Below are 12,417 nucleotides of genomic sequence, written 5' to 3'. Positions count from 1 at the left end.
TCATCCCAGACATCTTCTCTACCCCTTTTTCACAGATACTTCTGTCGTGGTTTAACCCCAGCCAGCAACTAAATACCACGCAGCCGCTCACTCACTCCCCCCCCACCCAGTGGGATGGGGGAGAAAATCGGGAAAAGAAGCAAAACCCGTGGGTTGAGATAAGAACGGTTTAATAGAACAGAAAAGAAGAAACTAATAATGATAATGATGACACTAATAAAATGACAACAGTAATAATGAAAGGATTGGAATGTACAAATGATGCGCAGTGCAATTGCTCACCACCCGCCGACCGACACCCAGCTAGTTCCCCAAGCGGCGATTCCCCGCCCCCCCACTTCCCAGTTCCTATACTAGATGTGACGTCACATGGTATGGAATACCCTGTTGGCCAGTTTGGGTCAGGTGCCCTGGCTGTGTCCTGTGCCAACTTCTTGTGCCCCTCCAGCTTTCTCGCTGGCTGGGCATGAGAAGCTGAAAAATCCTTGACTTTAGTCTAAACACTACTGAGCAACAACTGAAAACACCAGTGTTATCAACATTCTTCGCATACTGAACTCAAAACATAGCACTGTACCAGCTACTAGGAAGACAGTTAACTCTATCCCAGCTGAAACCAGGACAAAGGTACAGAGCTAAGAAGGTAAGACGAAAGCTCTGCAGTGGGAACAGATTAGAGCTTAAATGAAAGATATAACAATCCATGTCTCTTACAGTGATCCTGGCAAAGACACCTTAGAAAAAAAGTCATTGCTGCTCTTCCAAGGGGGGGCTGGAGGGCTCCACTGTCACTGCTTGACCACAGCAACTGCATTCACTGTGCATATATATATATACAGCATTAGCAGGAAAAGAGCAAGCAGCAGGCTTTTTGTGGACCCTTCTTCCACTGTTGTCCCTTCTGTTTTTTTATTTACTGTTCTTCCACCTTGTCTAATCTATTTTGCTTTCTCCAAGCCCTCATTTTTCCTTGCAAAGTCTTTTGTGCAGTGTATAGGCTTTTTTCCCCCAGAATCTTCCTATTCTGTTTATTTTACTCTTTCTTTTGCATGCTGAATGTTGTCCAGCTCTTCCTTTTGAACATTTCTTTAATGACCATATTCACCCCTTGCACACTGTGCATGGATTCTTATAAATATGGTGAGGAGCCACACTCACCCTCCCTGGTCATGTTTTGAGTGAGTTCAGGATAAATAAACACTGGAGTCCCAGATTTTGTTACTTTAATGCTGGAGCTAGAAAAACTTTCCCTTCCTCTCTCTGCCTCTCAGAGTGAAAATGTTTGTTTTTATAATGCCATGGCTGTAGATACAGTGCTTCTGAGTGTATAGATAACAATTTGCTAGGGAATTTTCCTACTTCCAAGCAATCCCGCTCATGTTGCAGTGAAAGCTTCCCAAAAGTGGGACCACACACACTGCCTTCTGGAAGTTTAACATTTGGTTGTCATGTACGTCACCAAGAACAGCTTCTGGGAGGAGGCAAAGATGGAATTTAGTGGCTTTTCTCCCCCTTCCAGTCTTCACCCTTTTTTTTAATGGAAAGAAGTGGACAAAACAGATTGCTGTGGCTAAGTGTGCTGGGGACCAGTATGGGAACCAAGAACCTAATTTTTATCCCCAGTGGTGTTTTCTTCTGCTGTATTTGAATGGCATGGGTCATTCAAGTATCTGGAGAATGGATGTACACTGGAAATTCCCCTGCAGATAACATTAAGTGAGCCTAGAAGCATAATGTGCTCTGCTGGTTTCAGTAAGATTGATATGATGGCAATTTTTCACCCGTTCCTGGAAGCAAATGTCATCTGTGTCTCCCCTTCTCTGGTCGTCCCACTGTAAGTAGTAGAAAAAAGGGGGAAGCCACACAAGCCTTATCACAATTAGAGGGGGAAGTCTGCCTAACAGGAAGGGTGTTAAGAGCAGTTGTATCCTGTTTGTGCTTTTGTAGCCATTGGTACTTCCTCATTGTGACCTTGTTTTCCTTCCGGCTTTCTTTTCTGATTCCTTGACGTTCTTTTGTCTTTCTTTGCAGCTCTGGGGTATAATCAAACAAGGCTACAAATGCAAAGGTAAATAAACATTGCATGGATTTTTCAAGCTATAGGTGGTGGGGTTTAGCACAAGTAGGTCAACTGTATTTTTTACTAAAATGGCATCTGTTCATGTAAATTTTGCTTCTATACTTGGTACTGGCCATGAACAGTGAGTGCTGGTATGCTATGAAGTGTCACTGCATTAGGGGATATAGCACTCAGTAGGAACACACAGGTTCTGTGAGCTAAAGGTCCAAAGCAGCCACTGACTCCGTGAGGTGTCACTTTCTACCAGCAAAGACCTTGCATCTTGGAAAACTAAGTGTCCTCATCCTAACACCAAGACGTCCTGAAACATATCTTCTGAGACTTGGGGTCAGGAAAAGGTCTGCTGGCAATGCTGTCTGTCATGTTCATTCGCATGCCTGTAGTGAAGCCTAACTGGCCTTGCAATGCAATAGTGGCTGAGCTAGAAATAGAGAAATACTTAATTCCTAGACTGCCCAGCAGATCTCATTTCAAGATCTTCTCCAGACATTCAACTTAAAAAAAATACTAGACCTCTACAGCCCCCTCTGTTGCTTTCATAAAATGTTTAATTTCTTATGTAGTACTTATACCATATTGAGCAGGTCAGACCAAGAATGACATTGTAGTGGTCCTCATTGGCTTTAAAGTCCTGGACCTATTTATTTCTCCAGCAGCTCAGCTCTGGCTGAAGAGCACTGTTGCTTTTCACAGTTGTAGTTGCATCCCAGTTATTCAGAGGGGAACATTCATGCTGGGGCTTCATAGTTCTATTTATATGCACTCTTCTCCCTTAGTCTTATACTGGCTCCCAGGAGAAGGGTGAAGAATTGGCAGTATTGTTTTTTAGGATACACCATATTCCTGCCTCCCTCTGCACCCATGAACATCTCTTCCTTAGAGACGGGTGGGGAAAATGTCCATGACTAAGCCATAGTATGTAATTAATTCAGCTATTCCTGATTACTGTCATCTGAGCAGCTATAGAAGGGCTAGTTGTGGTCTATACTTTTACTGGTAGGATGAGGGAAGGAAGACAGGGTTTTGTCACAGCAGCCCTGTAAACTCAATTTGAGATCTGAAAGCTGAGCTCTCTCCTACATCATTGCTTGTAACAGTGGCCCAGTGGAGAAAGAGCAAAAGTGGTTCTGTAGAGTCAAAATCACAGGCAATGGAGCATGAGAGTAAGAGAGCAGAGCTGCTCGCTCAGATCTTAAAGTGGTCAACGAGTGTAATTAGTGCCTGCCCTTTGTTGCAGCAGCTACCAGCTACTCCGTATGCCAGCATCACTAGAGTGCTGCACCTGTTATGGATGATTTCTGCCTTTGAGCACAGAGCTGTCATCTTCTGTTTTGAATCTCTGACACTGCTAGCAGAGGGAGGGAGGGAGTTAATCTGTTCAGGTCTGCTGCTTAACCCAGCACTGTGGATAATGAGGTAAAGCTAGACTGTGTGGTCTACAAGTGATGAAAGAGGTTCTCCACTGCCAAGAGAGATCTTTATTGTACTGGGGGGCTGGGGGGGGCAGAAATTACCTTTAGGGCAGACAAAACCACAGCTGGGCAGGTACTTCTGTGTTAGTCGTATGAACAAAGCGAAGGGAGAAACCAGAACTCTCACCCATCATGCTAGAGCTGCTGCCCTGAGCAGAATGGTTCTTTTAGCAGAGAGTTATAAACACAATGCTTTGACAATGGCTCACCTAGAACAAAATGATAGGTCATGGAGCAGCAACAGAGAAACAAGGGAGATGGAAATTTTCAAACAAGGGCAAGGGACACAGAGGAGAGCGAGCTGTGTTTGGGGCACACACCCTCCACCCTTTGGCCCTTTCTGGCAGATAAGATCTGTACTGCAGTCACACTTCAGATAAATGTATCTAGTGATGCAAAGCCCAGCAGAGGCTAGGTGTGCAGGCACTCAGCCAGTTTCATCCAGGTGGATGATACATGTCCACAGAGCTTACTCAGTGCTGATGTTGCTTGCTGAGCTACTTAGACTAGTTTTAACCTACAGTGGTCTACACTGACCTCCAGCTGTCCTTCCAGAGGCTCAGAGTATGGATGCTCCAGTGTGTTTACTACAATGGGCTCAGCTGGGTCAAATAAAAAAAAAAAAAACAACCCCAACTTTTTTTGGAGACTCAGGCAGTGGAGCAGAAGCTTTATGCATGGCATACACAGGATCATACCACTAATTCCAGGTCTCTTCCTTGAGACCAATTTCTGATGAAACTATCATTCCCCCTCTTCCCTTCTGCTGCCAGATTTCTATTAATGGCTGCCATGGAAATGATCCATTTCTGTAACTCCCTTCACACCTTCTGTCAAAGTACTTGTTCCTTCAAAGTCCCTCTTGGTATCTGTCTGCTAATAACCCTAAGGGATTACCAGATAGTTGTGGCTTTCCATTTGGTGACTTAACAATTCCTTTCTTTACAGATTGTGGTGCCAACTGTCACAAGCAATGCAGAGACCTGCTTGTGCTGGCATGCAGGAAATTTTCCAGAGGGACCTCAGTAGGCAGCAACCATGGCTCTCTGCCTAGCAGTCCCTCTCTGCCTCCAGGTGAGAGCACTTTTGTTCCTATTTTAAACCATTTCTGGAATCCTCTCTAATGGCTAGTGTCCTTGCTGCCATTTTTAATTTTTCCTTTTTATCAACGCACAGAGCAGCACATGTACTTTCCACTGCACTGTGGTTTGTGTTCAGTGCTCAGATTACAACATGCCTTTCTGCAGTGATGGCCTTAGTCTCCACCTGAGGCTCCCTATCCTCTATACTGGCACCACTATCTCAGCTGAAAAGAAATAAAATTATAATTAGGGAAATCGTACTTCTCCTTATAAGCCACTTAGGGGCAGGGGCTGGGAGACACAGGGCACAATTCTAGCTCTGCCTTATGCCCTGAGCATGCAGATGGAGGGAGAGGGAAACGTGCACACACAAGGCCAGAATCAGTTTCCAAGCAGCATATGGATATTGCTAATTATATCACTGCTTCATATAGGGGGTTACCCTCCTCGGGCGTAAGTTTTCTTTTTGTAAAGATCTTGAAGTAGAATATTTGAAATAAACAATTCCACCCTCTCTTTCAGTCCAAGATGAAGTATTTGAATTTCCCAATGTTGCTGCGGAACACCAGGACCTCGATGGCAGAGCTATCACCCTCGTCACTGGCTCTTCGCGGAAAATTTCGGTGCGGCTGCAGAGGGCAACCACCAGCCAAGCAACACAGACAGAACCACTCTGGCATGAGCCAGGCTGGAATGATTCAGGTTCCCATACTTTCCCCAAAATGAAGTCCAAATTCCATGGCAAAGCTGGGAAGAGCAAAGGCTTTGCAAAATGGGAGAATGAAAAGCCCAACATGCAGGCTGATATAGACCTAGAAGCCGAGGCCCCACAACATATACAGGATCACAATGGAATAGAAACCCTCCCAGAAAGACAAGAATCTGAGGTGAGTTGCAGAAGCAGCCAAAACAGTTTAAAATCTGCTAGAGTCCGAGGTCTCATAAGGTTTATTTTATGAATTTCAGGATGCTTTTTCATTCAAATTTGCCATTGCTTCTTGCACAAGAATTACTTTCAGAAGAATGCCAAATCATCCATAGGTACCTATTTTCTACATTGTAGCGTGCATTTACTGTAACACTGTAACTGGGGGTTTGGCTCTTGGTGTCAGTATGTGCTTTTACGAGTTGGGCACTTCTCTTTTTGAAAATATTAAAATAGCCTGGTGGGTATCTTACCAAATTCTGCGCTGCTTATCCTTGCAATGCACAGTTCAGGGCTCCATGTTAGATTCACAAGAACTAGCATTCTGATCTCTACAACTACCTGAAAGGGGGTTGTAGTGAGGTGGGTGTTGGTCTCTTCTGTCAGGTGGCTGGAGATAGGACAAGAGGAAATGGCCTCAACTTGAGGCCAGGGAGATTTAGGTTAGATATTAGGAAAAATTTTTTTACTGAGAGGGTTGTCAAACATTGGAATGGGCTGCCCAGGGAAGTGGTTGAGTCACCATCCCTGGAGGTATTCAAAAAGCAAGTGGACAGGGTACTCCAGGGCATGGTTTAGGGGGCATGGTTAATGGTTGGACTCGATGATCTCGAAGGTCTTTTCCAACCGAAATGATTCTATGATTCTGTGATAAATATACGAGTCCAGGCTAGGGCAGGATATTGGTCTGATTTCTGTTGCTGTCACCCATAAGTTTATACTTCTAAAGCCTCATGCTTTTATTGACCATCTTTGCTAGCATGTAAGTGCTTATTTTCTTTTGGTTACAGGATAGCTGATTGCTGACCTTGAAGCACAGAAACATGAAGATGAAAACTGTAATACAGCAAGTGTGGATGGACTGTCACAGACCACATTTGGCCATGAGAAGTTTTCCTGTACCTCGTACTTTTAAATTCAACCATTGCTCTGTTTTCTTAGCTGAAAGGTGTTATAAAGCACTATTTATTTTCTCACGAGTAAGCCATTTGGATGAACATTGCACAGACACAGCAGAATGGATCTCTGTGCTCAGTGTTTTCTTTTGCATGACTTTTGTGGAAACTTCCTCTACATGCCAGTGAGGATATATTTGGCCTCCTTTAGATATACTGCATCATTTCGGTATGTCTGCCAGCAACAACAATGGTGAGGACAGAAGCCAAGCATCTAAGTTTGTTCAATAACACTCCTTTTCCAGAGGCTTGTAATGATCTTTTAAGGAAGAAGTAGGTGTGTATGTTGATTAAATCTCGAACAAAAACCTTTCACAAAGTCCTCTGTGCTGAAATTCTTTGCACACCTGGGGTTTTGAATTTTGGCCATGTTTACATTGCTGCAGTGAGCATATTGGTGTTCAGCACAGTGAAAGCAGTTCCCAGTCTGGGGATCCTTCAAATAGGCAGCACATGACTGAGACTGAAGGAATTCCAAGACACTATGCGTTTGTCTGGTTACACCACAAAGGAGAGGTGTCATCTCTGCCAGCACTGATTATGGTAAAATTAGCATGTAATAAACACCTTAGTTTTAAGTGTGTGTGTGTATATATGTGTACATGGTATGTTTTTCTCTGGTAAGCAACCTGTACATGTTAAGACTAAATGTACTGCAGAGCAACATCCCGATTAGCAGTTTGCTAATGTAGGATCTACCACCTGAGAAGCAGGTTTGAAGTGGCATTTCTCAGAAGCATTAAGTTATTTAAGGAGCACAGCCCTCATCTGGAAAAAAAGAGAGAAAAAGAACACAAAACAGCACAATGCTCAAACCTGAAAGGTGCATTCCAAATTGGCATACATGTATTTGTCTTTTTACCCCATCTCCCCACAAAAATAGGTGTGTTTGTGGAGCACCCACTCTGAATTAAAGCAACCCAATTATAAGATTTCCTACAAAATTCAAGTTATTACACCTTTCATCAAGTTATAAGCCCTCCAGACCAGAGAGTAATTTCATAGACTTCCCTAACCAAAACTGACAGCTGCACTCCTCTGTGGTAATTTGACTGTAATCTGCGCTGTGACTACATAATGCCTCCTCAGGTTTGCATCTTGAATCCTGCAAGTCTCCTTTGTTTTCTAACACAACTAGTAATGATGGTAAATCTGGGGAGAGGGAAAAAAAAAGAACATGCTCTTACTGTTTTAAATTCAAGAGAAATAAGCACTGCAGAGAGCACCAATTTCCAAGCTAGGATGAGGGCCAGAAACATCCTTTACTCTTACTGCTGTGGGCAAAGAACAAGCATTAGCAAAAATATGGTCTTTATTTCCTGTGGTGGGTCAGGTGACAGGTCACAACAGGCTGACCGCACAGCTACCGTTACAGTGTACGGCTTGCACACAATGAAAATGATGTGGTACAGAATTTCAATCGAGAAATTTGGTTATGATCCAGGCTGTTGATGGATGTGTTGAGATAAGCTTTTTAATACTTTATAAATGAAATGTTCATGTGCAACTTCATTCTTAACACCACATAAGAGTCTGTAGACCTTAGCCCATTTCTTGCAGGCCTTTAAAAGTTAGTTGTAGCTCTTGCTCTGAAAGGTACCTGCTTTCCTATTTCTATCAGGCCCACAAACCATGCCTGTTTTCATTTTGTTATTGGACAAGAATGTTTCTCGTACATAGTCTTATCTTCTCACTTACCTACTCCCCAAGATACTTAACAAGCTTCTTTCCCAAACTTTTAAAAAGGGTAGTTGCTCTATGTTCTTCACAGGAAGGCCATTTCAAGGACACATTTTTTTCCATGTATACTGTTATCAAGACATAGACTAACATTTAAGTAAAAAAAGTGATGCCTTCTACAGAAACAGCTCCCACTTTGTGGGGGACTGTTCTGCTAGCAATTAGACTGCTTAATTTTCAACCCACTGTAGAGATTTCATCAATACATCGCTTGCAAGCCTCATAGCTTTGGTCAGTTAGGTGCTTACCTCAGCAGCAGTTGCAGATCAAGCATAGACTGCAGGCTTACACAGCTGATCCTTCTAAGCAAAATATTGCAGCATCCAAGCAGGAGGACTCATGCTAGGTGAAAAATTCAAGCACCTGCTTCTGCTGTAAACCCTTTGCTTTAGGCATTTCAAGAAGGGGAACATTGAGAGTGTGTTGCTGGCAGCAAGTGTTCATGGCCATTGGAAAACTTGAAAAAAAGACACTGGGTAGAAATACAGCCTTTTTTCACTCCTCCATCCCCAAAAAGGAACAGACTCATCAAAGGTAACATAATAATTTAAAAAAAAAAAAAAAAAAAAAAGCATTAACAAGGTCTTTGCAGCAGAACACTGATCTTCCAGTTCTACAGCAAGCACCTGATGGGGAGAGCATGAACAGGGCATGAACAACCATTTTAAGAAGTTGGTATAAGGTGAGATCTTTATCTTGGAGGAGGCCTGAATACATGAAATTAAAAAAATCTTTTTCTCTCCTTCCTTCAAGTTGACATCTTTTTCTGAACAGGGGCAAGACTTTTCCTCACCTCACAAAACTAATTTTAGTTCCCCAATCTAGGCAAAGCAACAAAGAATTTCTTGTTCGCCTCCCCTGAGTTAACAAAAGGCAAAACGTATCAGCCATTGCAGTTCCTGACTGAGCTATGTGCTTCTGCTGGTCTTGATGGAATGCTGCCTGCTCTAAGTGGAGCAATTCCAGGAGAGTATCCAGGAGAAAAAGTGTCATCATGACAAAAGTATTGGATTAATGAAGAGCTAAAGCAAGATACAATCCCAAATGATGCTGGATACTTCCACCACATCCATTCTTCCCTGTCTCAGGATCTTTTAAGAAACTGGGGGGAGAAGGAGGGGTTGTTTAAAAAAAAAAAAAAAAGAAATCTGAACAAACAAAAAAACACCGCACAGTGGAAAAAACTAAGATTCTGTCAAACCTTATCTACAGCCTGATCTGCAAATGCCAAAGAATAGAAGCAACAAGAGTAGGTGAAAAATGCAAGTGCTTGGAAAGACCCTGTAAGAGAAGATTTGGCTGTTTGAGCCAAACCCACTAGGACTTTCTGTGCTTGTGTAAAACCTCTGCAAATCCTCATGTTGCAAATAAGGGAGCTTCAGCCTTGCTGTCAACTTTATGGAGTTGCCCTGAGTGCTATGCACTGTTGCTCAGGGACTCCTCTGTGGAAGCCAAAGTGAAAGCATGCCCTAAAGCAGCCCCCAAGGTCTTCCTCATGGGGGGCCTGGAAGCCTTTGGCCAAGACAGCCTGAGCAGTCACAGGAGAGTCCTCGCAGCCTGGGACACTAGTTCCAGAAGCTTCAGGCATCTGTATGGGAAATAGTTGCATGTGAAGGATCCTGGACACAAGCAGGAAAAAAACAGAGAACAAAGACAGATGGGGAGTAAGCATGGGAAGAAGCATACTAGGAGAGCTCTCCGTCTCTACGTGACACCAAGAATTGAAGGGGATCCCAATGGAGACCAAGCAGAGGGCGAAGGAAGTAAGGAAGGAGATTTGAATACAGATTTCATGGAGACACAAGAGGCAGAAGAAACAAGGGCTTGTTGTTTCATGATTGTCATAGCCAAAAAAATCTAACCAAGGTTTGCTTCATTCAGCATCAGCCTGCTAACTGATGGGCCTCTATATAGCACAAAAAATAGCTCCAAGTACTTCTCAAGAGAGTCTTGACAACCAAGTTGGCCCACCCAGGGACACTGGAGAAATAGATGTAACTTTGGAACCTGTTTCTGAGTTATCAGCACTGATCTGAACTGCATTTTCAAAATAAGCATTGCAGCCAACAGGCTAAACTCATTGGAAAATCTGTGTGTTGAACTCTAAAGTGCTGTTTACAGCTGCTGACAATCTGGTCCTAGGAGACAGAAAAGCCATCAACAAAAGGCTGCCACTGGGGCCGTATGAAATATAGCCAAAAAGTCTGCTTTTTCCATGAGTTAAGCTAATGCCGGAAAGTTTAAAGAGTCCTTATCACCTTCATCTCTGCTTCATGTGTGAAAACGAGTTATGACCTTCCACCTGCCCACAGCACAGGCAGACTCTCTCTTTCTTTGGTTTTACAATAGCGTTTTCCTATTTTTTGTACTTGTTTTTCTCTCCTCTGTTGTGGGAAAGACCCACGTGGACAAGAGGGGATATTACTGGACAATAAAGGGGAAACAATAACACTGACAGCACTCAGAGCTGTAAAAAGCACAAAGTAAACACAAAGGAAAAATATTTTTCCCTTCTACCCTTGTTTGTTAAGCCATTAGAGGTGTGACTTATTTTCAGCCAAACTAGGGAGAGGCAATGTTTACAGCTGGTAATAGTACTTGCTTTTTCAGTTTGTGTCCCTTTGGAAAGGCATAACCTGAAACAAACAAGCACATGAGTATTTTGAGAGCCTACACAGGGAGAAACAAGTTCATATCCACTTCAGTGGACTGCTCTCCGATCACAACACTGGTATGACTCTAACCTAAGGGGGGTATGCTAGGAGGCTGATAAAGCAAGATTGCAGTTTAGCATGAGCCAGCTTGTTTGGGACTGCTAAATCACACTCAACACCTTAAAAATGCATACATAGTTCTGTAGCTCCCTGTTGTCCAAGGAAAATTGGAAGTTCAGAGAGGAAGCAGGATCACAAGCCTGACAGTCTTTAGCAGCAACAACACTGAGACTCTCTACTGCAGTCCTAAATATGGCAGAACTAAGAATAAATCATGTGTGATGAGCAGACAGTTGAGGGCTTTTGTGTGCTGGCCTTCATTAACCTAACAGGGAGCCGAATTAACTTCTAGTACTCTAAGAACCCACACAAGCCTTTTGGATGCCCAAAAGAGTCATCAGAGCTTAGTGAGGAACTCCCAGCTGAACTCTTCCCACTTCAGCACAATTTAATTTTCATTTCCCAGGTACATAACCTGTTATGGGGAATATTCATGCCACAGGACTTTTCAAGCTCCAGCCACTTTTCATAACTATCTGCTGACATGAATCTTTCTTCCCTTCTTCCCAGTTCTATCTTAGGTACTTGACTGGTAAGTGTCTAGTTTCTAATTAGGCCAGAGGTTGGTTGAGGCACTTGCCACTTTCATTAACTCAGATGCAAACAGCAGTTTAATGGAGACACGTAGTCAAAGGCCCCACCATGTTAAAGGAGGTTACCCACATGCTCTGGCTGAGAAGTCTAACCCATAGCTAGATGAGCCCCTCTGGGGGCCACCAGCAGTAATGGCATATCACCATGAAGCTGCACACTTCAGGGGTTTGACTAGAGAAGTAGAGGAATCTCAGCAACCAAGCTAGGGATTACCAGCCAACTCCAATCCTAAAGATGACAAACTACTCAGGGAACAGCTACAAGCAAAAAGGCTTGCTGGGGTGAGTGATGCATGGTGAAAGCTCAGCTTGATGCCCTCTCCCTTGTTGGGTTACTGTTTTGCACACAGTAAGGAATAAATTTTTATCCATTCCTTAGACCTGCAAGGAAAACCCAACTGTGACCACAGTGCATATAGATCATGGTATTCTAACTCAGGTACTAATGTACTTGATGTGGGAAGCAAGCATGTCCCCTGCTCCCCGTAGTTATTTTACAGCACAATGACAACACTTGAGAGAGGGTGATCCTAATAGATGGAAGGGCAATGCAAGCAAAGCCTTTAGGAAACAAAAGTTGCTAGAGAAAGAAAGGCAGATGGAAAAACAGAACAAGATGCCTAAAGCTTGTGGAAGAAGAGTGGCAAGAACAACCATGGTTAAAAAGGAAGAACACTGTTCCCCTGTAAAAATGGTTGCCTACTTAATTGATCTGCTAGCGTTCTGCTTTCAATCATGATGCACAATGAAATCGAGTACATATATCCAATCCACCACAAGCCTAATAATTCCAGT

At 43.3% G+C, this 12,417-nt stretch overlaps 1 protein-coding gene across 2 annotated transcripts in view; it reads left to right on the top strand.

The window, feature by feature from the left end:
• Window positions 1–7,096, top strand: part of RASGRP3 (RAS guanyl releasing protein 3) — a 51,437-nt gene extending 44,341 nt beyond the window's left edge. For both annotated transcript variants that reach the window (XM_052806497.1, XM_052806496.1), the window contains 4 exons: window positions 2,032–2,068; window positions 4,501–4,626; window positions 5,157–5,521; window positions 6,351–7,096. In XM_052806497.1, the coding sequence (XP_052662457.1) occupies window positions 2,032–2,068; window positions 4,501–4,626; window positions 5,157–5,521; window positions 6,351–6,359 (537 nt within the window). In that variant the 3' untranslated portion in view covers window positions 6,360–7,096. The remainder of the gene's footprint in view (window positions 1–2,031; window positions 2,069–4,500; window positions 4,627–5,156; window positions 5,522–6,350) is intronic.
• The last annotated feature ends 5,321 nt before the right edge of the window (window positions 7,097–12,417 follow it).

This window comes from Harpia harpyja, chromosome 13 (genome assembly GCF_026419915.1).
Source record: "Harpia harpyja isolate bHarHar1 chromosome 13, bHarHar1 primary haplotype, whole genome shotgun sequence".
In the NCBI taxonomy this organism is placed as follows: Eukaryota; Metazoa; Chordata; class Aves; order Accipitriformes; family Accipitridae; genus Harpia; species Harpia harpyja.
The sequence above is the reverse complement of the archived record's forward strand: the minus strand, read 5'-3'. Positions and strand labels throughout refer to the sequence as shown.